The 24,249-nt window shown below is 40.4% G+C and overlaps 1 protein-coding gene across 5 annotated transcripts in view; it reads left to right on the top strand.

Moving 5' to 3' along the window:
- The first annotated feature begins 4,677 nt into the window (after positions 1-4,677).
- LOC147022461 (rho GTPase-activating protein 44-like) overlaps positions 4,678-24,249 on the top strand; it is a 62,239-nt gene continuing 42,667 nt past the window's right edge. Inside the window, exons 1-2 of one of the 5 annotated variants that reach the window (XM_085893371.1) lie at positions 4,678-4,730; positions 18,489-18,570. In XM_085893371.1, coding sequence (XP_085749497.1) covers positions 18,530-18,570 — 41 coding nt within the window. In that variant the 5' untranslated portion in view covers positions 4,678-4,730; positions 18,489-18,529. The remainder of the gene's footprint in view (positions 4,731-18,488; positions 18,571-24,249) is intronic. The other 4 variants (XM_085893368.1, XM_085893366.1, XM_085893370.1 and 1 more) reach the window with 4 other exon arrangements.

Raw genomic sequence — 24,249 nt, 5'->3', positions numbered from 1 at the left:
TCAGTCACTGACTGACGGACTCAGTGATTCAATGGAGTAATGAGCAGACAATACAGCAGATCTAAACAATAAATATTTCATACGTACAACAAGCCGTGTCACAGTGTCAGTACAAGAACAAAAGACATAATTTCATGTTGAAAATGGAAAACTTTCCCACTTTTAGATCCTCGTGGAGGATCTCTAAGTCTTACTCATGTTGTTGTTCTTCATCTTCTTCTTGTGGACTTTTTTGTTTCACAGTCTACAGTTTTCATCGAAATTTCCTGAAACTTGGCATATATATTTATATATATATACACACACACACACACACACACACACACACACATATATATATATATATATATATATATATATATATATATATATATATATATATATATATATATATATATATATATATATATATATATATGTAAAAATACTCTGCGCAGACAGTAACCATCTCCGATTTTGAAAATTCCTCTGAGAAAAAAAAGTTATGACGTCAAAATATCTCCGCTGATGGAAATTCCCTTAAAATTATCACCGAAACTAGGCAAGCTTTTTGAATTCTGTTTGCGGGAATCGAACCGGGCATTAGCACGGATAATTTATCGCAAACCTGATACATCACAATGACGTCATATTAGTTTTTATGACGTCATCATGAAGAGGGCGGGGATCTTAGCTCATTTGAGCTTGTTGAGCCACATTTCGGGACATATGTAACACTTTTTTGGCATCAAAAACATTTTTTGGTGTTATTCACGTTCAAACCAAGAAGTAAGCATGCAAAAATTTCATCTAAAAATATCTCTGACATAAAAATACAAAAATACAAAAAAACATAAAAATGCACATTTTTTACAATTTTTGACAGCTGGTTGCAACCCCGATACAATTTTTTTTCGAGTTCATTTTTTTCTCATAAATATCAACCTAAATTCGGGTTAGCCCCTTGAAATTTCCCAAAAAAATAAAATGACAGACCTAATATATATATATATATATATATATATATATATATATATATATATATATATATATATATATATATATATATATATTGACCGTTTTTACAGCCATTTTTCCCTGCTGTGCAGGGGTTTGGCTTTTTCTTGAGGCAATGTTTTATGGCCGGATGCCCTTCCTGACGCCAATCCTGGTCACCTATTACGACACACAGGGATATGGTACACCTATTCTAACCGGGGCATACACCGGGACCAGTACACTGGCACTCATTTCGCCGACCTTGGAAGGATGACAGGCTGAGTCAACCCCTGGTGTTAATTCAGCAGCCAACGGGGCTTGAACTCAGGACCCTTGGATCCCAAGCCGCCACCCTAACCACTAAGCCAACACCAGGCATATATATATATATATATATATATATATATATATATATATATATATATATATATATATATATATATATATATATATATATATATATATATATATATATATATATATATATATATATATATATATATATATATATATATACATACATATATAGTTGTGGTTCTGAAAAACACATGCCTCCGAAGGCAATGGCACCCAACATACAGTGATTCCCAGACAGTTATTTAATTAATATACATGCAGTTAGACCTTTCCTCATGTCTAATGGGTAAACAGGACGAAGTGCATTGTGTGGGTCTCATCGGTAGGTCTGATTATATCTCTCTCTTCCTTTCAGCCACCATGGTACATATGAATGTCCTTGCGGAGGCCAAAAGAAGCATCAACCACACGATGGAAAAAGCCTCTGCTGCAAGAATACGGTGTCCATGGGAATAGTAGAACCATACATTAAATACCAATGCTGTACATGACGCGTGCAAATCGCTCTTTTCAACCCAAATCTGCATCTGATAATTATATCCAATCCTTTCCTTCAATCCATGACACAGATCAGTGCCGGCACCCACTCAGACATTCTGTGAGGATCACCACTGTGAGAAATAACCGCATGAACGATAGCGGACCCGCACGCAGCCCCGTGATAATTACCATCAAACTGTACGGGGCACGCAGAGTGCATCACTTCATACGGGTCTGCGCGTTGATTACAATGGCATCTTACCACCAACCTTTGCTTGCCACCTCAGCCACCAATATCTCCCACGGACGGCAGAGATCTTCTTGCAACTCCACCTCGATGCAGCTGCCAACAAGCAGAGGCATGCTGCATGGCAGCATGCTGGAGGAGATGACCAAGTAGTCAACCTGCATAACAACATGAACTGGGGATTTTTTTCTCTCCATGGTGGAATGTTATCTTGTGAATTATTAATGCTACCATCCACTTCATACAAGCCAAGAGGATTTATCTGTTCATCGTCCTCAACCAATTTGAGAAGGCAACTCTGGCATTGGAGGAAATGAGAAGCACACAGAGAAAAAAAGCATGCTTCACTGTATGACCCAAAGTTTGGAGGAAGAGGAGATTGTTCTCAAGATCATTCAGCACAGGCAAGTTACTCTTTGGCCAAGTGAGCTCAACAGCTGAACAGCTCAGCCTTCGGATGAACCCCCCCCCCCCCCCCACAGTCGCACCCGTTCAATACTATCGAGTATGTCTATTTTGATGTCCAAGACAGGGTGGCAGCGAGGTAAAATCAAAGCTCGAGTTGAGATCATACAAGATGATTGCAACTTCCTTGGATTTTTGCCTCCAGACCTTTCTGTTTTCTATCAAAACTTTTCTCTGAAGAAGCTGACTAATTTCCGAATCAATTTTCAAGTGAACTTGTGGGAAGAAATCTCATTTCACACGCTGTTGTTCAATATCTTCAGTAGATAGCAGAAAATTTGAAAACCTCAATGACTCATTACCAGGCAGTTGGAAAGTGTATGCCGACCTTGTTTGATTCTTCCTATTGGCATCGCGAGTGAAGAGCGATCTTTAAACGTGATCAGAAGGATCAACAATTACTTGTGCTCTACCAGTGAGTCAGATTTGTCGCTCAAACCTATAGCCTTGCTCTGCAAGGATAATGAAATTGTTGAAGACCTAAATCTTGATGGGATTATTTCCAAATTTGCAAGTGAAAGGATGAGGAGATTGACATTGTAGTATTGTATCGTATACACATTAGGACATAGTCCTGGTTTGTCACGAAATATGTCAAAATTCCAGCTTTGTCAATAGCTGTAACAGTTTGGTGGGTAGAGAACTTTCCGGCTTTATCACAACAGGACATGTCGATGTTCTCCAGCTTTGCCGGTAGATGTGAACTTTTCTTTTTACAAATGTAATTCTCAATTGACCTTGAAGTATATCCTGGAGGTATGCACACTCGTCTCTGAGCTGTCTATCCTGGATTTGAATCCTGACCGTTATAAACTAACATCATGGTCTTTCACAGGCAGATGATTGATAAATATGTGTGCCATCCCTCCGATGGATGTGTCTTGTCTGCCAGCACTAGTTGGTGGACGTTAAAGATCCCACGGTTGTTCGCAAAGAGAAGGCGAGCTCTCCCCGGCACCCTGAACAAATTACAAATTCCTGCCTTGACTGCAGGTAGCAAGCAAGTAGTTTTGATCTTCTTGGAGGTTCCTTGATGCCTGGTTCCACCACTTACTATGGAGTATAGTTGCTGTCTGGGCAGCAGCTTCTGTAACGAGGTGATTCAGATGTCGTGTCTTGTGTGAATGGTCTTCTTCAGATCCAAAGGGCCTCCAGGATATTCTCAATTGTAATTGAGAACATGAGGTTGGGTGTTCTTTCACAAACATCTGATCTGATGATCAATTCAATGTGAGGTGCAAACATTTGCAAGAGATTATATTGCAAAAGTTAATTATCCCCCGCCAACCAAAGAAGTTGGCGGGGGGGGGGGGGGGGGATATAGAAATGGGTTCCGTCCGTCCGTCCGTCCATCCGTCCATCACATTTCGTTTCCGGAGCTTAACTGCAAATCCCCTCAAGATATATTTACGAAATTTGGTACACATGTCAAGCAAGTGGTGAACTGGTGCTTTTTGATATTTTCTAATTGATAGGTCACATGGTTTGGCAGCCATGTTGGATTCAATAAAAATATTAAATAATGTTTTCTCTGGAATCACATAACCTAACGAAGCGAAAATTTGCAACTATCATCTTCCATCATGTCTGCATACATAGTAAAAATTATCACATCACAAGTCACATGGTTTGGCGGCCATATTGAATTTACCCTAAAACCTCCAAACATCTTCTTCAGAACTGCTGGTCAGATCAAGAGGAAACTTGCACACGCTTGAAATACATATTGCACACGCTTAGGGAATATAAGTTTGTTAATCCTCATTTACTATGGCGGGGGATATCGAAGACTTTGTCTTCAACGGATGCTAGTTTCTTTTTATTTGTTTTCATCACTGCTTCACGTTCATTTTGAATTTGCTGTGCCTCAGGGTCGCCTCTGTCCAGCATGGGCTCTCCAGCACAGCTGCTGCTCTTTGCCAGTCTTCCTTTGCTGTTTGTCATGACCGCAGGGCAGCAATTCAGTCTCAATACCTTCCTGAGTGGTGTGTACATGCCAGAAAGACCCTGAGAATTTAGTCTTCTTCACCATTATATATATATATATATATATATATATATATATATATATATATATATATATATATATATATATATATATATATATATATATATATATATATATATATATAAAGCCGTATGGACATCTTGTTGATAAAATCAAGAGTTTTACTGCAACGTTCTTAGACCATCTCAACAACAGGTTAGTGTACCTGAAAAGGACCAGCTGTTGCCCGATACCCCGCATTGTCCTCCATAAGCCATGTGCAAAACCATCACTTTGGTCTGTATATTCCATGAAGTTTGTGAAGTTTGCTCCATTCCCCATTTTACATTGAATTGCAATGAATGAGATGCCCGAACAACACCCAATGTGAACCAACCGTGCATGGAAGCAATTCTTAAAATTCACCACTGAAAGTTTCAGGTATATTTTGCAAAGTAAAGTTTGTGTGTGTGTTCACTTTGGTCTGTATTCCATGATGTTTGTGAAGTTTGATATACTCTGATGGGATGGCCTAAATGTATGCACACTCATCTCGAAACCATCTGGCTATTGTTGGAATCCTGACATATAAACTATTAATTGTCATCCCAGGGTTTCACAGGCAGGGTGATTCATCAATGTGTAGACTGGCTGTCCATTTGCCGACATTAGTTGATGGACGTTAAAGATCCAACAGCATAGTTCACGAAGAGTAGGCAAGCTATAGCTGGCACCCTGAACAAATTCCAAATGCCTGCTCTAACTACTGCTGGGAGAGGGATGGCGAACCACCCAGCATGACCCTTGCCAAGAATCTGCTTTGGTGGAACCAACGCTCTGTCAGAGTATGGCACATTGGATTGCATTATATATATATATATACAGGGTCTGCAAAAGTAGGTATACAGTGATGAAAAACAAAACGTGCACACAAAACATTTTATTGATTATACAAGCATATCAATAATAACATACCAATAATAAACACATTAATCCCTCAAATGTTCAAACTGTTTCCCCCTGGCATTCATCCTTATATACTCATTGGTATAATTGGTATAATTCATCCTTGGTATAATCCTTACTGTGTATATATATATATATATATATATATATATATATATATATATATATATATATATATATATATATATATATATATATATATATATATATATATATATATTTATTTGGATATATATTTATTTCTTTGTATATATTGTTACGAATTCGCGCCCGCCGGCGTGCGATCGGCCACGTAACTCCAATCGCAACCGCGTCACCCACCGGACGGACAATTCAGTCGTGACCCTCCTGGAACTACTTCCAGGAACCAGTCACGGGTGGTGGTTTAACTTCACCACAGCTCAGTCCGCATTCTATCCGCGCGAAAAAGGGTGAATCGCCGAATGTCGATATAACTAAGTACCCGTGTGGGTAACCTACCGAGGGGCTGCACCGCGCCGCAGGTCAGCCTGGGACACGAACCGCTTAAGCGGTCCGTTCCGTACTAGTGATAACCGAGCGGTGTTATCGCCGACCTCGACGGATCCGATTCTCTTTACCAGGCGTTCAAAACCCACTACTCATTCAACGATGCAAGATGGCTTTTCAAAAGGGGAATAGGACATGACGAATGGGGTACATTTTACACAAGGACATTTATTCACTTCCAGCACAACACAAGCAAGGGCAGTCATGCAATATTCAAGCAACAAATAGAATGCAAAAGCAAAACCGACTATAATTATTACTTACAAGCACAGTCACTTACACAGGTTTTAACTTAGGGGACACGGCGCCACAGCATGCATACCAAAACAAAAGAAAACCCCCCCCTCACAGGCAAGGGGGTAGACGGGGTCCATAGACCTTTATGGTCGTGGGCCGTGGATGACCGAAAAGGCCCACGAGACCGTGCAGGTTACCTGCCCCCTGTTTAGTGGTCGTCAAGTCCCTCTCCCACGACCGTCAGCGTGGTCGTGTCTGGTTCCGGGCCTCCCACTCGGCTGACGAACCCTCTCCGGCACCCCTCGTCCGGACGCGCAGGTCCACCACACAGCAGGCTCTGCTGCGCCTTCCGACCGTGTCTCCACCAACAGGCATCTCACAGGGCCACGAGCGCAGGAACCGAAAGAGAAGAGAGAAGAGGCGAGCCTCGAGCATGAACCAAGAAGAAGCGTAATGGATCACAGGGCAAGAGCATGAACCAAGAAGAGCGGCAGAGCGAAGCCCCAAGGGGTGACCAGCGCCATGAGACCAATAACAAGAGCCCGCGAGCCTCGTGCGCGTCTGCCTTTTATAATGCGAGGCTCCGCCCTTCGCCCCACCCCACTTCTGGCTCCACCTCCCTTCGAGAAGCTTCCCGAAAAGGGGCGTTCCTCACTCCCGACAACCTCACTCCGTGCATCCACCAATCGGGAGCGAGCTTCCCCACCCCTTTCCTTCACACCAAGCGCAGGGATTCAGGCGGAAGAAAAATCCGTGTATTCATCGAGGCACTTCCTTGTTGTTTCCCTCCTTGGGTTCTCGACGGTTTCCAACGCGGAAACAGTCGTAGCATGGTCCATGGAGGATGGCGTTTGTAAGCGGGCATAGTGGCGAAGATGGTGGTGGTTGTTTTGGTGGCGATTGTAGCATGGTTGGCGTTGTAGCGTAGTTGATGGTGGCGATTGTTTGTGTGGAGGTGATGTGGATTTTTTAAACCCACCTTGTTGTGATCGTTGTCCTCCTGAAGGATTCTAACTGGCCGATTGTGGAATCCTATTTGACTTCAGACAGAGTTTAACGTTTGTCTGATTTGATTATAAAATCCTACAAAAACCCTATCAACACTGATAAAAATGATGTCCACACAAGTCCTTCCCTGTGAAACAATTTATTTCCTAATTATACACCACACACTTCTCACCCTTGTACAATGAACTTAAGAATCCCCATTTGATTGCAATATTATTTGGTTCTATTTCATTTATTCTTACTTTAGTTAACAGTAAGACCAACCCGATTCAATTCACTTCTACATTACATCAGAGAGTTTTATTCTAACTTGGTACTTGGTCAGTTCCAAGGAGTACAAGCCACTGAGAAACGATACTTCCTCACGTGCTTGTACTGAGAACAATGTGCCTTCCAAAATATTTTATACTTCCATGAGAGAGAGGTTGGGGGATATTCATCCAGACTGTAGACGTGTCTTTTAGACAAAAAGCCACTTCGTACATTTTCTAAGCAAAGGTTCATTTATCAGCTCGGTCACTCTGCTCCAGAACAACACATTTCTTATCATTTAGGGCAAAAGTCTTTTGGCCAGAAATGACAGCCAATTCAATTTGCAGCATAAAAGTTTCATTTCTGAAAATCCATTTGTTACAATTTAAAATACATTAATATAATTTTTCCCCCACACTCCCCCGTTTTTTTTTTTAAGGAAAATTTGAATAATTTTTCTTACACATGATTACCATGTCCCATTCCTGAAGGAGAAAAGATTTCCATTATTCAAGTTCAATCAACAATGGCAGCGTGTGCTCATATCAGAAAATGAGTGAGTTTCCATTTAATTTATGGCCTGTTCATCAGCATGTGTCACACATTGAAAACATGCTACCCGAAGTCAGAAGATAAACAGGTCAGGGTGTGGATAGAGCAGCACCCAACGGGAAACACAATCGAAGCACTCCTTGAGCTGAGGAGAAGGTAGATGTGGGCAAGTACAAGTTTGGGCCGGACACTGGGTTGAAGGAGCGCAGTGTGGAATTCCAGGCCTGTCATACATTGAAGCGACCACAGCAAGTTCACGATGTATTTGCAGAGCGGCAATCGAGAGTGTGGCTGAGAACATTCCTCCACGCAGGCACCACACAACGCCGACGTTAAGACTTTGCTCAACCTTCTCCTCAGTGGGTTTTTTTCTTTCTTTTCCCACATTGCTCCATCTTATCTCCTCAGGAAGGGACATAATCATGTGTTGAATGCTCAATCACCCAAATCTGGGTTCTCCCATCATCCAATCTTTATGTGGAAACTTCATTTAGATGAAATCGTACATTGCTTCAAAGACTGCTTTCAACACTCTGAAACAAACAAAGCATCAATTAAACACCAATCAATAAACGTCATGGGCACATGTAGTTCTACAAGACTAACAAAGATTCTTACGGAAGCATTTAATTTGCATTATATGTCATATCAATATTTTAATCCCTTTCCTTGTTATTTCCCAAAAAAAACATGCTAAAATATACAGAAATCCCAGTTGTACGTATACTCAAAACATCCATCTCATTTGCTATTTCCATCGACATTTTAAATCTCTGACATTTCTCCATCTATCCACTTCTCTCTCAACAAAACAGCAAACATGCTGCCATTTTTCCAATTCACATACACAAACCATCTATTCACTTCCTCCGACCTTCTCAATTACGAATCCATTTTCCTTTATCAAAACAAATAAATCATTTTAAACAGTTCAAAAATTGTCAACTCACTTGTCAAATCTGTTATCAGGTGAATATCATTTATATTGCAGCTCAAACACTCTGTCTACACATGTAGCTAGACCCTCCACAATCTTTATCCCAGTCTTGGAAAAGCATCTTAAACTTCAGACTAATAAACATCCAAACTCTCTTAAACAACTTTTTGGTCAAAACAAAATATTTCCTTTTAAAATCCATAAATGAAAAATTAAATCTTCAGCAGAAATCAAATTAAATCATGAATTTACCTTGACTGAATCGATCAAAGGGTTACACTGGGTTGTTTGCCATTGCCTTCCCAGCACAAGTTCAGGTAACCTCAACATTCGCAGACGAATAAAACAATATTTCAACGTCCATCCGAGGGAATCATCAATTATCTGTGAATTGCCCCACGTGCTAAACATCATCAAATCATTAAAATCATTCCAAATCACGTTTCCACATTTAAATCACATACAGCATATCCACATTCACAATTGTTATTTCACATTGAACATATCATGTATTGTAATGTAATGTCAATAAACCATGTATAATGTATATTCTATTATGTTTCCAGACTTTATGGCCACCGTGTGTGTGTGTGTGTATGTATATATATATATATATATATATATATATATATATATATATATATATATATATATATATATATATATATATATATATATATATATATATATCCTCTCTCCACAAGGCTGTTTTATGCCTTCATTTATAACTAAAGAGCACACAAAATTTTTCTTCAAGAAAACAATATTTAGGGGTCACTCCATTTTATTCCGAAATCAGGGGTCCCACATATGATATGATACAAATGTTTGTAACGTAACAATTTATGATTGTACTGCTGCCTTAGTTGGAGTCGGGATCATCTTCTGATGGTTTGATACCAGTCGAAGCAGGAATTGTCCTCATCCTTGGTTAATGTTTCATTATATTTTTGAAATAGGCTGATGCCCCGTTCCGCAGTGTCATTTACTACTTTGAGCTGAAAGGACTGAGCCCGTAGGTCATTGTACAATGGATCATCTGTCCACTGACCAGGAGGTTTCTTCAAGAATGTTTGAGAGGTAGCTATTCCACCTTCTATCAAAACATCAAAGAAGGAACTGGTCATTTTTGTCACAAGGTCCTACAACTTGAGGTGATCCCCTTTATCCTTGATCTGTAGCCGCCGAGAACAGTCAGGTAACTGTGGACGCTGTCGGTTCCGGACCATCGTTTCCTTTGTTAGGGTTAGGGTTAGTTTTCCTAACAGTGCGATTCAAAGAGTTCCCTGTGATCATGAGGCAAAACGTGGAACTATTTGGCAACCATATATACATATATAATGTATATATATTGTAGGAACATGCTTGGGGTGACCTCTAAATATCCACAAATCGAGCTCAAATTCCACACATGTATGTGTAAGTTAACCCTAGTGGACAAAAATAAGGTATGTGGAGAAATAATTTGACCAACATCATTTTTCACTGTAACAGTTTGGACCACCCTAATATATATATATATATATATATATATATATATATATATATATATATATATATATATATATATATATATATATATATATATATATATATATATACCAACAACTCCACTCTCTGCTGCGACATCCGTCATCTTTCAGACAGTCAGGCTGTTGCCTCTTCCCTCTCTTCAGACCTTTAAAAGAACCACAAAACGGTCAAACAATTGGAATATGTCTTTCAATCCTGACAAATCTCAGACTCTCACTCTCACCATCTCTCTCTGAATGGAACATCTGGCAAACCATTCCATCTACTTCATTAAAAAAAACCTCTGAGATATTCAATCCCTCCAACCTTTGGGTCTCATCTTCAGTCACTATATTTCTTGGCCAAAAGACATGTCTAAGTTAACCTCCAAAGCCAGTTGCTGACTGGGCATCCTCTGTCGTGCAATATAATATAATAAAACAACCTCACTGCCAACAAACTTAAGTGAGTTCAATGAACAAAAAGTAACTCTTATAACTCTTACAAACAGGTAACTTACAATGTTTATCTATTTTAACCCTATCTCGGCGTCTCAGCCATGTCCTCGGCCATCTCTCTCGCCGCCGGTCCGTATCAATGCAAACATGTGGCATGTCGCTTCATCATGCCCATTTAATTACGCATCTGGCTCCTTAACGAGCCTCTTCTTGTCATCTGACTCCTCTTCTTCTCCAGCACTTTTCTAAAACAACTACAGTACTTATCGTTTACTTTAAAACGGACTCCCTCCGCCGGATCCTCTTCTTTCTCTCAATAAAATTATCTGACAATGAACTTTTCTTTGTTTGAAATGCGTTACCTGCTGAGAGCGCTCTCCCTTACCTTCGCTCAAGCACTTGTCGTTCCTCCAGGCACTGCCTCCGGCAGATTAAGCACCTCCGGTCACGAGCACCACACCAACGTCGGTTCGAATCCGAGTCACGGCACCAACTGATGTGGATTTTTTTAACCCACCTTGTTGTGATCGTTGTCCTCCTGAAGGATTCTAACTGGCTGATTGTGGAATCCTATTTGACTTCAGACAGAGTTTAACGTTTGTCCGATTTGATTATAAAATCCTACAAAAAAACCCTATCGACACTAATAAAAATGATGTCCACACAAGTCCTTCCTTGTGAAACAATTTATTTCCTAATTATACACCATACACTTCTCACCCTTGTACAATGAACTTAAAAATCCCCATTTGTTTGAAATATTATTTGGTTCTATTTCATTTATTCTTACTTTAGTTAACAGTTCGACCAACCCGATTCAATACACTTCTACATTACATCAGAGAGTTTTATTCTAACTTGGTACTTGGTCAGTTCCAAGGAGTACGAGCCACTGAGAAACTATACTTCCCCACGTGCTCGTACTGAGAAAATGTGCCTTTCAAAACATTTTATACTTCCATGAGAGAGAGGTTGGGGGATATTCACCCAGACTGTAGACATGTCCTTTAGACAAAAAGCCACTTCGTACATTTTCTAAGCAAAGGTTCATTTATCAGCTCGGTCACTCTGCTCCATAACAACACATTTCTTATCATTTAGGGCAAAAGTCTTTTGGCCAGAAATGACAGCCAATTCAATTTGCAGCATAAAAGTTACATTTCTGAAACTCCATTTGTTACAATTTAAAATACATTAATATAAATTTTTCCCCCACACCGCTCTGACGAATGTGCTTCCGTGCAACCATGCACAACTATTATGATTCGCTCTCACTAATGTGCTTCTGTGTTGTCATGCACAGCTCCCAGTGTCGACTATGATATCTATTATCATCCACTATGATGAATGAGTAGCTTCCGTGCTGCCAGAGACAACTATTATACTCGGCTTTCACTAATGTACATCTGGGTTGCCAAAGACAACTATTATGCTCGGCTCTAATGTATGTGCTTCTGTGTTGCTATACGCTAGTAAAAGACGAACGCTAAAAATAGCAGTTACAGTTTTCTTTATGCGTGCCTCTGCATGTATATGAATTTCTGCAGAACAATACTTTCTTAAACATTTGATTTCCAAAATGTATACATACCAGTAGTAATTGAGAAACACCGTTCACCTTCATATGAGAACACAATTAAAAATGTCAGAAAGTTTGAATTAGTGTGATATTTTAGCTTTGGTGATGCCTTGGCAAAGGCCATTTTCAAATAACTGTACATACTCTGATAGAGAATTATAATAGGAAGCCAATGGTACCTCAATATTGAAAATTGATTGAGTCTCGACAAAGATATTCATGTCTACGTTACCCCTCCCCCGAAATTTTGTGAGCCCACAGCGACCCTATTGGTAAGTTTCTTTCAAAGAAACTTGCTCTCCCTCATGCACAGATTTATCCCCTCTCGTGTTCAGTTGTCTTACCCTTCCTCCCGCCCTTGGTTTACTGAAGCTTGTGGCGAGGCAGTTGTCCTGAAACAACTTGCCTTTGCCTCATGGAAAGCAAACCCAACTGAGGGCAATCTCAGTTCTTTCCACAAAGCTCGGAACAAGTGTGTAGCTACCCTCAGGAGAGCCAGAAAACAACATCTTTCTCATCTCAAGTCTGAACTCTCAAACCTCTCTCCCTCCTCAAAATCCTGGTGGCGTTTAATCAAATCTGTTTCTGGTGTATGTTCCCCCTCCATCCCCTCCCTTACCTCAAATGGCCGCACTGCTGATTCCACACGTGATAAAGCTGAATGTCTAAACTCGGTGTTTGCAGCTAAATCTTGTGTCCCAAACCCATCACTATCTCTACCCACTTTACCCAGTCGCACCCAACTGTCCCTGGACTCTGTATCCTTTTCTCCTGACAAGGTGGAGAGCTTGCTTTCAAACCTCGAGTCAGATTCTGCAACCGGTCCAGACGGCATCAGCCCACGTGTCCTCAAAGCCTGCTCTTCTGCTCTTGCTCACCCTCTCTCTGTTCTATTCACCCTCTCATTTTCCCAAGGTCATCTGCCATCTGCTTGGAAATCTGCTAACATCACTGCCCTGCATAAAAAGGTGCAAAAACAGATCCCTGTAACTATAGACCAATCAGCCTTCTCCCAATCATCAGCAAGGTTATGGAATCCATCATCGCTTCAGACATGAAATCCTTCCTCTTCTCCAATGGCTTGATTTCCAATCATCAATTTGGTTTCAGACCAGGTCACTCTACCCTAGATATGCTGCTACTGCTCTCCCATCAATGGATGGAGGTCCTCAATGCCAGACAGGAAATCCGAGCCGTATCCCTGGACATATCACGTGCTTTTGACACAGTCTGGCACCCTGCCCTACTCACCAAACTCTCTTCCCATGGTATTCAAGGCCATCTCCACTCATGGCTCGCAGACTTCCTCTCCTGTCGCAGTCAACGTGTGGCCCTAAATGGAGTTCTTTCATCCCCTCTTCCTGTGCAGGCTGGAGTTCCTCAAGGTAGCGTTCTGGGCCCTGTTCTTTTTCTGGTTTTCATCAATGATCTCTCGGACTCTCTGGAAAATCCTCTATTTCTCTTTGCCGATGACTCCACCCTCTGCCGTACCATCTGTCATCCCTCAGACCGGCAAGCAGCAGCTTCTTCGCTCACTGCAGATCTGGATAAAATCACAAACTGGTCCAACACGTGGAACATGTCTTTCAATCCAGACAAATCTCACACTCTCACTATGTCTCTTCGAAAGGACCGTTTACAAAACCCCCCATCCACTTTCTCAACAATCCTCTGGAAGAAGTCTTTTCTTTCAAGCTTCTGGGTCTCACTATCTGCCATGACCTTTCCTGGGAAAGTCACATTTCCAACCTTGCCTCAAAAGCCAGTCGCCGACTGGGAATCCTCCGTCGTGCAAAGTCCTTCCTCGGCCCTCTTGAGCTCCTGACCACTTACAAAGCTTTTGTCCGTAGCCTGATGGAGTACTGCTCTCCCCTCTGGGCTGGTGCTCCTGCCTCCCACCTTTCTTGACTTCACGCTGTCGAAACCAGGGCTTTTAAGATCATTGGCATCTCCCGCAATGAAGCTGAGTCTTTGGGCCTCTCACTCAATCACCGCAGGTTGGTCGGTGGTCTTTCTGTCTTCTACCGACTCCTCTCCAGCCTTGCCCCCCCTGCTCTCTCTGTGATTTGTCCCAACCACATTTCCACAGGACGCTCAAGCTCCGCCAACAACCCCCTTCTGGTAAAACTACCAAAATCACGAATCACTGCTCATCTTCACTCTTTCATTCCTCTTTTTTCCCGCCTTTGGAATAAACTTCCTCACTCTATTCTTTCCCATTCTTCCCTCCAGGCTTTCAAAACAGCTGTTCACCACCACCTCTTATCTTCCCCAATCCAAATCCTCGATCTTTTCTACCCCCGATAATCCACCCAAGCCCACTTCCTTCAATTCTCCTGCTTTCCTTCCTGAAAGTCCCTTTAATGTCCATCTTCCCCTCGCCATGTTCCCCGTCCCATCCCCATCCCTCTCCCTTCAACAGTTCACCTGTCTCTGTTCCCCAATGTTTTGTCCCTTCCACTCCCGCCCCTCTTGTCTCATGCCTCCTTGCTGTGAGTTGTGTGTTAGCTCTCATACGAGCCTCGACCAAGGTATACAAAAAAAAAAAAAAAAAAAAAAAAAAAAAGGTACCTTTGGTATGTATAATGGCCTGTAGAATTTTAATGATACCACAATTTGAAACCACATACTACCTGGAGGTGTTCTTTCGGGTCTATTCTACCACCCTGTCAAGTCAAACCTTTTCTGTAGGGGGTGTTGAACGAATTTCCTTATTTGGCCTCATATGAGAAATGGCTGCTGGACTAAATGTGTAATTGTATCAAAACGACAATATTTGTTTTTGTTTCTTCACTTGATTTTTCCTGGAAAAAAAGTTTTGCTAACCGAGTGAGAGGGTCGTGGTTCTGGGAGAGCCAAAACTTTGGTGTTCTGTTTTTGCTACATTTGTTTGCTGCCATGACAAATGCAAGACAATACTAATCTTAAACAAACAACGGAGCATTTTTTTTTTGGAAAAAAAAATTCAACAAGAGCGAGGCTCACAGAACAGTGGGGGTGTTGGGGGCAACGAGAGAGACAGAGACACGGAGACACAGAGGGAGAGAGGCAACGAGGCACAAAATGAGACAACGAATGGAAATCAAGTAAGATTGTTGTGTTGGGAAAGGTTGATGTGGTGTACCATACTCTGTTACATATCGTCGATGTTTCCTAAGCAGTTTCCTGGCATGGGTTATACTGGTTGGTTTGCCATTGCCCTCCCAGCAGTAATTAGGGCAGAAATTGTAATTTGTTCAGGGTTCTGGCAATAGCTCTCCTACACATCGCGAAGGACAACATGAGATCTTTAACTTCCACCAACTAATTCTGGCAGATGGGACACCCAGTTCAATGTCCATCTGAGGGTCGGTCAGCACATCAATGAATCGCCCTGCCTGTGAGACACCGGGATGGAAGTTTATAGCTGGGACGAGATTCAAACCTAGACTGGATGGCTCAGAGATGAGTGTGCATATCTCTCGGCCATCCTGCCTGCTCAAGGAAGGGTTAATGGGGATAATGAAGATCATAGGTCAGGATGGGGGATCATACGAGGTTGCGGTGTATGGACCAACCTTGAATCCCTGGAGGGAAGGGTGGGAATAAGAACAGCCTCGAGAAGTTGATTCCACAGTTGAGAGAAAAGGGTAACAGATGAGTGGAAGTGAGTAGTGAGTCTAGATTTTGAGAGTTTTTACATAGGGGGTTACTGGCAGACGAGATCCTTAAAAAATCTGGAGAGGGGGAGGGGGACAGAGCATGGAAAGGGCAGAGGGTGTTAGACCAGAAAGGTGATGGTAGAAGACAGCCTACAAACATGTCTGTGATGCGAGAGAAACAAGTCCAAGGATTCAGCTTCATCATGGGGGATTCCATTGATTTTGAGGACCTTGGGCTTCATGGCATCAATATGTGAATGGTATGAGGCTGGATTGCCAGTCTGTGGGGAGAGCGGTACTCCATTGAGCTATGGAAGAAGGCCATGTAAGTTGATTAAACCAGATTTTCCAAGGAAAGACTTTGCACGACAGAGGATGCCCAGTCAGCAACTGGCTTTGGAGGTTAACTTAGACATGTCTTTTGGCCAAGAAATATAGTGACTGAAGATGAGACCCAAAGGTTGGAGGGATTGAATATCTCAGAGGTTTTTCTAATGAAGTAGATGGAATGGTTTGCCAGATGTTCCATTCAGAGAGAGATTGTGAGAGTGAGAGCCTGAGATTTGTCAGGATTGAAAGACATATTCCAATTGTTTGACCATTTTGTGGTTCTTTAAAAAGTCGGAAGAGAGGGAAGAGGCAACAGCCTGACTGTCTGAAAGATGAGGGATGTCGCAGCAGAGAGTGGAGTTGTTGGTATATATATATATATATATATATATATATATATATATATATATATATATATATATATATATATATATATATATATATATATATATATACATACATACATACATATATATATATATATATATATATATATATATATATATATATATATATATATATATATATATATATATATATATATATATATATACATATTAGGGTGGTCCAAACTGTTACAGTGAAAAATGATGTTGTCAAATTATTTCTCCACATACCTTATTTTTGTCCACTAGGGTTAACTTACACATACATGTGTGGAATTTGAGCTCGATTTGTGGATATTTAGAGGTCACCCCAACCATGTTCCTATAATATATATATATATATATATATATATATATATATATATATATATATATATATATATATATATATATATATATATATATATATATACATTATATATGTATATATGGTTGCCAAATAGTTCCACGTTTTGCCTCATGATCACAGGGAACTCTTTGAATCGCACTGTGAGGAAAACTAACCCTAACCCTAACAAAGGAAAAGATGGTCCAGAACCGACAGCGTCCACAGTTACCTGACTGTCCTCGGCGGCTACAGATCAAGGATAAAGGGGTTCACCTCAAGTTGGAGGACCTTGTGACAAAAAGGACCAGTTCCTTCTTTGATGTTTTGATAGAAGGTGGAATAGCAACCTCTCAAACATTCTTGAAGAAACCTCCTGGTCAGTGGACAGATGATCCATTGTACAATGACCTACGGGCTCAGTCCTTTCAGCTCAAACTAGTAAATGACACTGTGGAACGGGGCATCAGCCTAATTCAAAAATATAATGAAACATTAACCAAGGATGAGGACAATTCCTGCTTAGACTGGTATCAAACCACCATAAGATGATCCCGACTCCAACTAAGGCAGCAGTACAATCATAAATTGTTACGTTACAAACATTTGTATCATATCATATGTGGGACCCCTGATTTCGGAATAAAATGGGGTGACCCCTAAATATTGTTTTCTTGAAGAAAAATTTTCTGTGCTCTTTAGTTAAATATGAAGGCATAAAAATAGCCTTGTGGAGAGAGGAAATGTGTTCATTCTTTTTTCTGGACCACCCTAATATATATATATATATATATATATATATATATATATATATATATATAAATATATATATATATATATATAAAAATATATATATATATATATATAAAAATAAATACATATATATATATATATATATATATATATATATATATATATATATATATATACAAATATATACACATATATACAAACAGGGTGGCCATAAAGTCTGGAAACATAATAGAATATACATGGTTTATTGACATTACATTACAATACATGATATGTTCAATGTGTTGTCCCTCATGAGACCTTCGCCGCTCCTTGTTGTTTGGTTGGGGAGATCCAGTGCGGATTGTCTTGTGACCAGTACCGCATTTTTTACTTGTTCACCTTCCTGTCCACACATGTGAATGTATATTCCTCAGCTATTAAAACATTTACAACTATCTCATCTTCTGGCATGAGAGAAAATGGTATTGAATAATAATTAATTTGTGTCCATTTCAATGTCTACCTCAGGTGCACTCAAGTCATACCTGCGTGAACTTCCTGAGCCTCTGATGACATTTGGCTCTTATGAACAATGGATTCAGGCATCAAAGTAAGAGGCTCGATCGTTCACTTTCCTCTCATCATTTTGTCATCTTCTGAATTGCCAACACTAACCCGAATGAAAGCCATCTTGTGTGATTTATTTGTGGAAACCTCGATCTTTATCTTTGAAGGCCAAGTTGTAAATATTGCCATTTCCTATAGAACAGGTTGCATCGCACAATGGCTTGTGATTGAAGAAGCGAGGGACAGTGGTTGTTGTGTGTGTGTGTGTGTGTGTGTGTGTGTGTGTGTGTGTGTGTGTGTGTGTGTGTGTGTGTGTGTGTGTGTGTGTGTGTGTGTGTGTGTGTGTGTGTGTGTGTGTGTGTGTGTGTGTGTGTGTGTGTGTACACACACTACATGGCCAAAAGTATGTGGACACCTGCTCATCCAACATCGCATTTCAAAATCGTGGGCATTACTCTGGAGTTGGTCCTCCCTTCATGCCTGGTGTTGGCTTAATGGTTCGGGTGGTGGGCTCGGGATCCTTGGATCCTGAGTTCAAATCCACCTCGGATGTTGAATTAATACCAAGTGGGGTTGACTCTGCCTGTTATCCTTCCGAGGCCGGCAAAATGAGTGCCAGCTTGCTGGTATCCTGTGTTGGAGTGGTGATTCATCCAGGACTGTACCCAATAGCCAAGGAGACTGCTGAGGCAGCACCAACGCTCTGCACAGAGTACGGTCCCAATGGGTGGGTGGTGGGTCCCCCCTTTGCTGCGATAACAGCCTCCACTCTTCTGGGAAGGTTTTCTACTAGATGTTAGAACATTGCTGCGGGGATTTGCTTGCATTCAGCCACAAGAGCATCAGTGAGGTCAGGCACTGATGTTGGGCGTTTAGGTCTGGCTCGCAGTCGGTGTTACAATTCATCCCAAAGGTGTTCGATGGGGTTGAGGTCAAGGCTCTGTGCAGGCCAGTCAAGTTCTTCCACACCGATCTCGCCAAACTATTTCTGTATGGACCTCGCTTTGTACACCGGGGCATTGTCATGCTGAAACAGGAAAGGGCTTTCCACAAACTGTTGCCACAAAGTTGGAAACACAGAATCATCAAGAATGTCATTGTATGCTTTAGTGTTAAGATTTTCCTTCACTGGAACTAAGCGGCCTAGCCAGAACCATGAAAAACAGCCCCAGACAATTATTCCAACTCCAACAAACATTGCAGTTCACACTATGCATTCGGACAGGTGGCGTTCTCCTGACATCCACCAAACCCAGACTCTTCCGTCAGACTGCCAGATTGTGAAGCCTGATTCATCACTCCAGTAATTCTTTTCCACTGCTCCAAAGTCCAATGGCAGTGAGCTTTACACCACTCCAGCCGACGCTTGGCATTGCGCATGATGATCTTAGGCTTGTGTGCGGCTGCTCGGCCATGGAAACCCATGTCATGAAGCTCTCGACGAACAGTGCTTGTGCTGATATTGCTTTCAGAGGCAGTTTGGAACTCGGTAGTGAGTGTTGCAACCGCCGACAGACGATATTTCTGCGCTCCGTGCTTTAGCACTTGGCGGTCCTGTTTTATGAGCTTGTGTGGTCTACCACTTTGCGGTTGAGCTGTTGTTGCTCCTAAACATTTCCACTTCACAATAACAGCACTTGAAGTTGACCGGGGCAGCTCAAGCAGGGCAGAAATTTGATGAACTGACTTGTTGGAAAGGTGGCATCCTATGACGGTGGCACGTTGAAAGTCACTGAGCTCTTCAGTACGGCCCATTCTCCTGCCAATGTTTGTCGATGGAGATTGCATGGCTGTGCGCTTCATTTTATACACCTGTCAGCAATGGGTGAGCCTGAAATAGCCGAATTCACTAATTATAAGGGGTGTCCACATACTTTTGGTCATGCACTGTATATATATATATGTATATATATATATATATATATATATATATATATATATATATATATATATATATATATATATATATATATATATATATATATATATATATATATATATATATATATATATATATATGTCATGACCATGAGGTGTGAAGCAACATATGGTTGTTCTCCCCCTTCCCCTCTCACTCCCTCTCTATTGTGGTATTTTTACCTCGTGCATGCGAAGCAAAAACTGGGGTTAAGAAATTGGCTCACTTCTGTCTCTCTATCCGTCTGTCTTGCCATCCATAAATGTCAGTTTATGATTGAGGAACAACGTATTTTAAGAGAATGTTATATTTTGAACACGAATCGGAAAACGAACTTGCAGTTTTATCGTACTTTGGCTCTGATTTCGTTCCAATCACTCATGCACAGAAAGGAACGAAATAAAATTTTTACTCTGTGTGCCTGTGTAGCAGTTAAGCACAAGTGAAAATGATTCCAAACAAGAAACTTACTGTTTTTAAGGATGTTATAAAAGGACACAAGCAACAGCACGAATAAGTAAAGTAATGTGTTAGATAGGGTGATGTGATAGACACCGTGACAATGGCAGTCAACTTCCAGAATAAATTTTTGTACGACCTTTACATTATTTATTTTATTTCAATTTATTTATATACTTTAACACTGTAGAACATGAATCACCTTCCTTTGGCTTCCAAAAATCTCCAGTTTTGCAGTCGGCTACTTGAGCATGCTTCCAAGGTGATGTGCAAGACTACATACATCAACAGTGCAAAGCCTTTTTTGTGTACATAGTCGAGGCTTGTGGAAGAGCTAGTACACTGAATGGACCAAGACGTAACAATAAAGAGTGAGGGAAAACCCAACAGCAGAGTTGAAGGACAAGATGGAGGGAAACTTAGGCAAACAATTGCTGTGGGGAGTTATGGTGGGCAGGAAAGGACAAGATGGATACAGAAGGGAACTTCGGAGGGAACAAGTCTGAAGATGACAATGCTTCACGAGCGGTATTTGACGATGTAGATTGTTTCAGAAGTCAAGGATGAGACAATGTGATAATTTTTGACCAAGTTATAAAAATGATCAACATGATGTTGATCCGAGGAGTGATCCGAGGATCCGAGGATCCACCAGAATGGGGTGACAGGTTATTAGCTGCAAAATGTTGAAAACGCGGTTTTGTTCAACAACTTTCAAAATTTGACCTTTGCATAACCTTTAAAGGTCACAAAACAATGTTGTGGACATTAAAACAAGGAAACAGGATATGTGCTATAGCTTATTGGAGTTAGTTCGTCGAAGAAGGTCGAAAACCCGGTTCGATTCCCCCAATTTTGAAAATTTGACCTTTGTGGCCTTTAAAGGTCAAAGGTCAAGGATCATGACCTTTGGTGCAAAACTTCCTCTGGAACATTCCAGGAACAATATAACGTCATATAGGCAATATGGCATTTCACACTCCTCGGATTATTATCCATACTTTGATGAAATCAGCGTAAAAACAAACTTGAAGGGGGCGCCACAGGCAAGGTGTTCGAGATAGAACACAATAGTTTCAAGACTTTAGGTGGGGAATGACGTCAAGATTATGCATAAAAAATATTGTTATCCGAGCTCTCAAAGTTTGGGCGGTCATATGATTTTTATGTCAAAATTCGCAATTTTCTAAGTTTTTGACCTTGTAACCTTGACCTTGGGACGAAAATGAAAAATCGGACAACGACTAGTTTTAGAAAATTCATTTTGCTATTCAAATACCGAAGAACCCATTCCATTCAGTAAATTCCCTAAGAGAAGATAGATTTTTCATCTGACTACCCCCTAAAATGGCTATTTTTTGGGCGTGGCTCCGCCCACAATGGGCGTAGCACGCCCTCATCCAGGAAAACACAACTAGACATTGATATCAGGAGGGTAAGAATACTGGTTCTGGCTCACTTTTCCCCATGTAAATGAATTGGGGATTTTCAGCCATGAAATTTTTCTTTTTTTTCCCCTAAAAAAATAAATCCCCTTTTTAGCCCAAGGTATATTTATTTGTCTCCCCTTTTAACCTGGAGCCTGGTGTTGGCTTAGTGGTTAGGGTGGCGGCTTGGGATCCCAGGGTCCTGAGTTCAAGCCCCGTTGGCTGCTGAATTAACACCAGGGGGTTGACTCAGCCTGCCATCCTTCCGAGGTCAGCGAAATGAGTGCCAGTGTACTGGTCCCGGTGTATGCCCCGGTTAGAATAGGTGTACCATATCCCTGTGTGTCGTAAGAGGCGACCAGAGTTGGCCTCAGGAAGGGCATCCAGCCATAAAACATTGCCTCAAGAAAAAGCCAAACCCCTGCACAGCAGGGAAAAATGGCTGTAAAAACGGTCATTTTTTTATTTCCCCTTTTAACCTAGGGGCTCTCTATTCAAATAGCCCATACAACAAGATAAAGATTTGTTAAAGGTGATTCTAAAGAAATATCTGAAATGTCGAAGCCTCGGGGCACTCTCTATTCAAATAACCCATACAACAAGATAAAGATTTGTTAAAGGTGATTCTAAAGAAATATCTGAAACGTCTAAGCCCCGGGACACTCTTTATCAAATAACCCATACAACAAGATAAAGATTTGTTAAAGGTGATTCTGAAGAAATATCTGAAACGTCTAAGCCTCGGGGCACTCTTTATCAAATAACCAATGCATATTGTTTAGCTCACTCATTGAACCTATAAACATTTGTTCATTCTCAAATTCCTTCAATAGTTTAATTTTCTTTGCACAATAATCCCCATCTAAAATATTGAAAAACAAAACATTTGAATCTTTATATTTTTTAAGATACCCCTTTTGTGCCATTACGAAATGATAAATTTCTCTTAATGATCTCATCTGACCACCTCCTGAGTTGCATATCATTTTGATATTGTAGTAAATTATTTTTCCATTGTTCAATTGATAACCATCAAATTTTTCAGTCCATTCAAACATATTTATTATTTTCTTTACATCCTCTAACTTATTGGTTTTTAAATTGATTCGCATATTTGTTTTATTTACCTTTGTTTTAGATATTTTTTCAATAAGACTTATTTGATATTTTTCACATTCATTATGTTTTCCATTTATATACCAAGACTGAGATTTTCTCCACTCTTTAGTTTGACTAATACTTGGTTCGACCATTTATATATTGTGAAAAACGCGGCGGTAGCCCTTAAAAACCCTAACCCATCTTCCCATCGTTAAAACTTGTGTCCATATGGAACACAATCTATTCTATTCACTCTATCATACAATACCCATATGGAACACAATCTATTTTATACACTCTATCATACAATATCCATATGGAACACAATCTATTCTATTCACTCTATCATACAATACCCATATGGAACACAATCTATTTCATACACTCTATCATACAATATCCATATGGAACACAATCTATTCCATTATCTAAAATAAATCTCTTATCATCAAAGGCCCCTAATGCCTTTTTATTTACTTCTTCACTATATATCTTATGTTTATAACTTCTTATTGTATTCATTTTCCTATATTCTTCTTTCTTATTCATCAAACAATTATAATAATTTCTAAAAGTTATTGATTTCTTTATTACATATTTCTTTATTCCCTTTAACCTTTTATCAATCTGATCACCATACTTATAAGCATATGCCTTTGCTCTCAATCCAATAAACTCACTCATTACTTTTCCACCCAACTCATCCTTAAACTTACCAATAACCTTTTCATTCTTTTTTGAAAATAACTCACTCTTCTTACTAAAATTACTTGTATCATATACTCCAATGTTTTTCTTCATATCTTTATAAACATCA

The sequence above is a fragment of the Eptatretus burgeri genome, chromosome 8 (assembly GCF_056783735.1).
Source record: "Eptatretus burgeri isolate ZD-2024b chromosome 8, Ebu_testis_v1, whole genome shotgun sequence".
In the NCBI taxonomy this organism is placed as follows: Eukaryota; Metazoa; Chordata; class Myxini; order Myxiniformes; family Myxinidae; genus Eptatretus; species Eptatretus burgeri.
The sequence above is the reverse complement of the archived record's forward strand: the minus strand, read 5'-3'. Positions and strand labels throughout refer to the sequence as shown.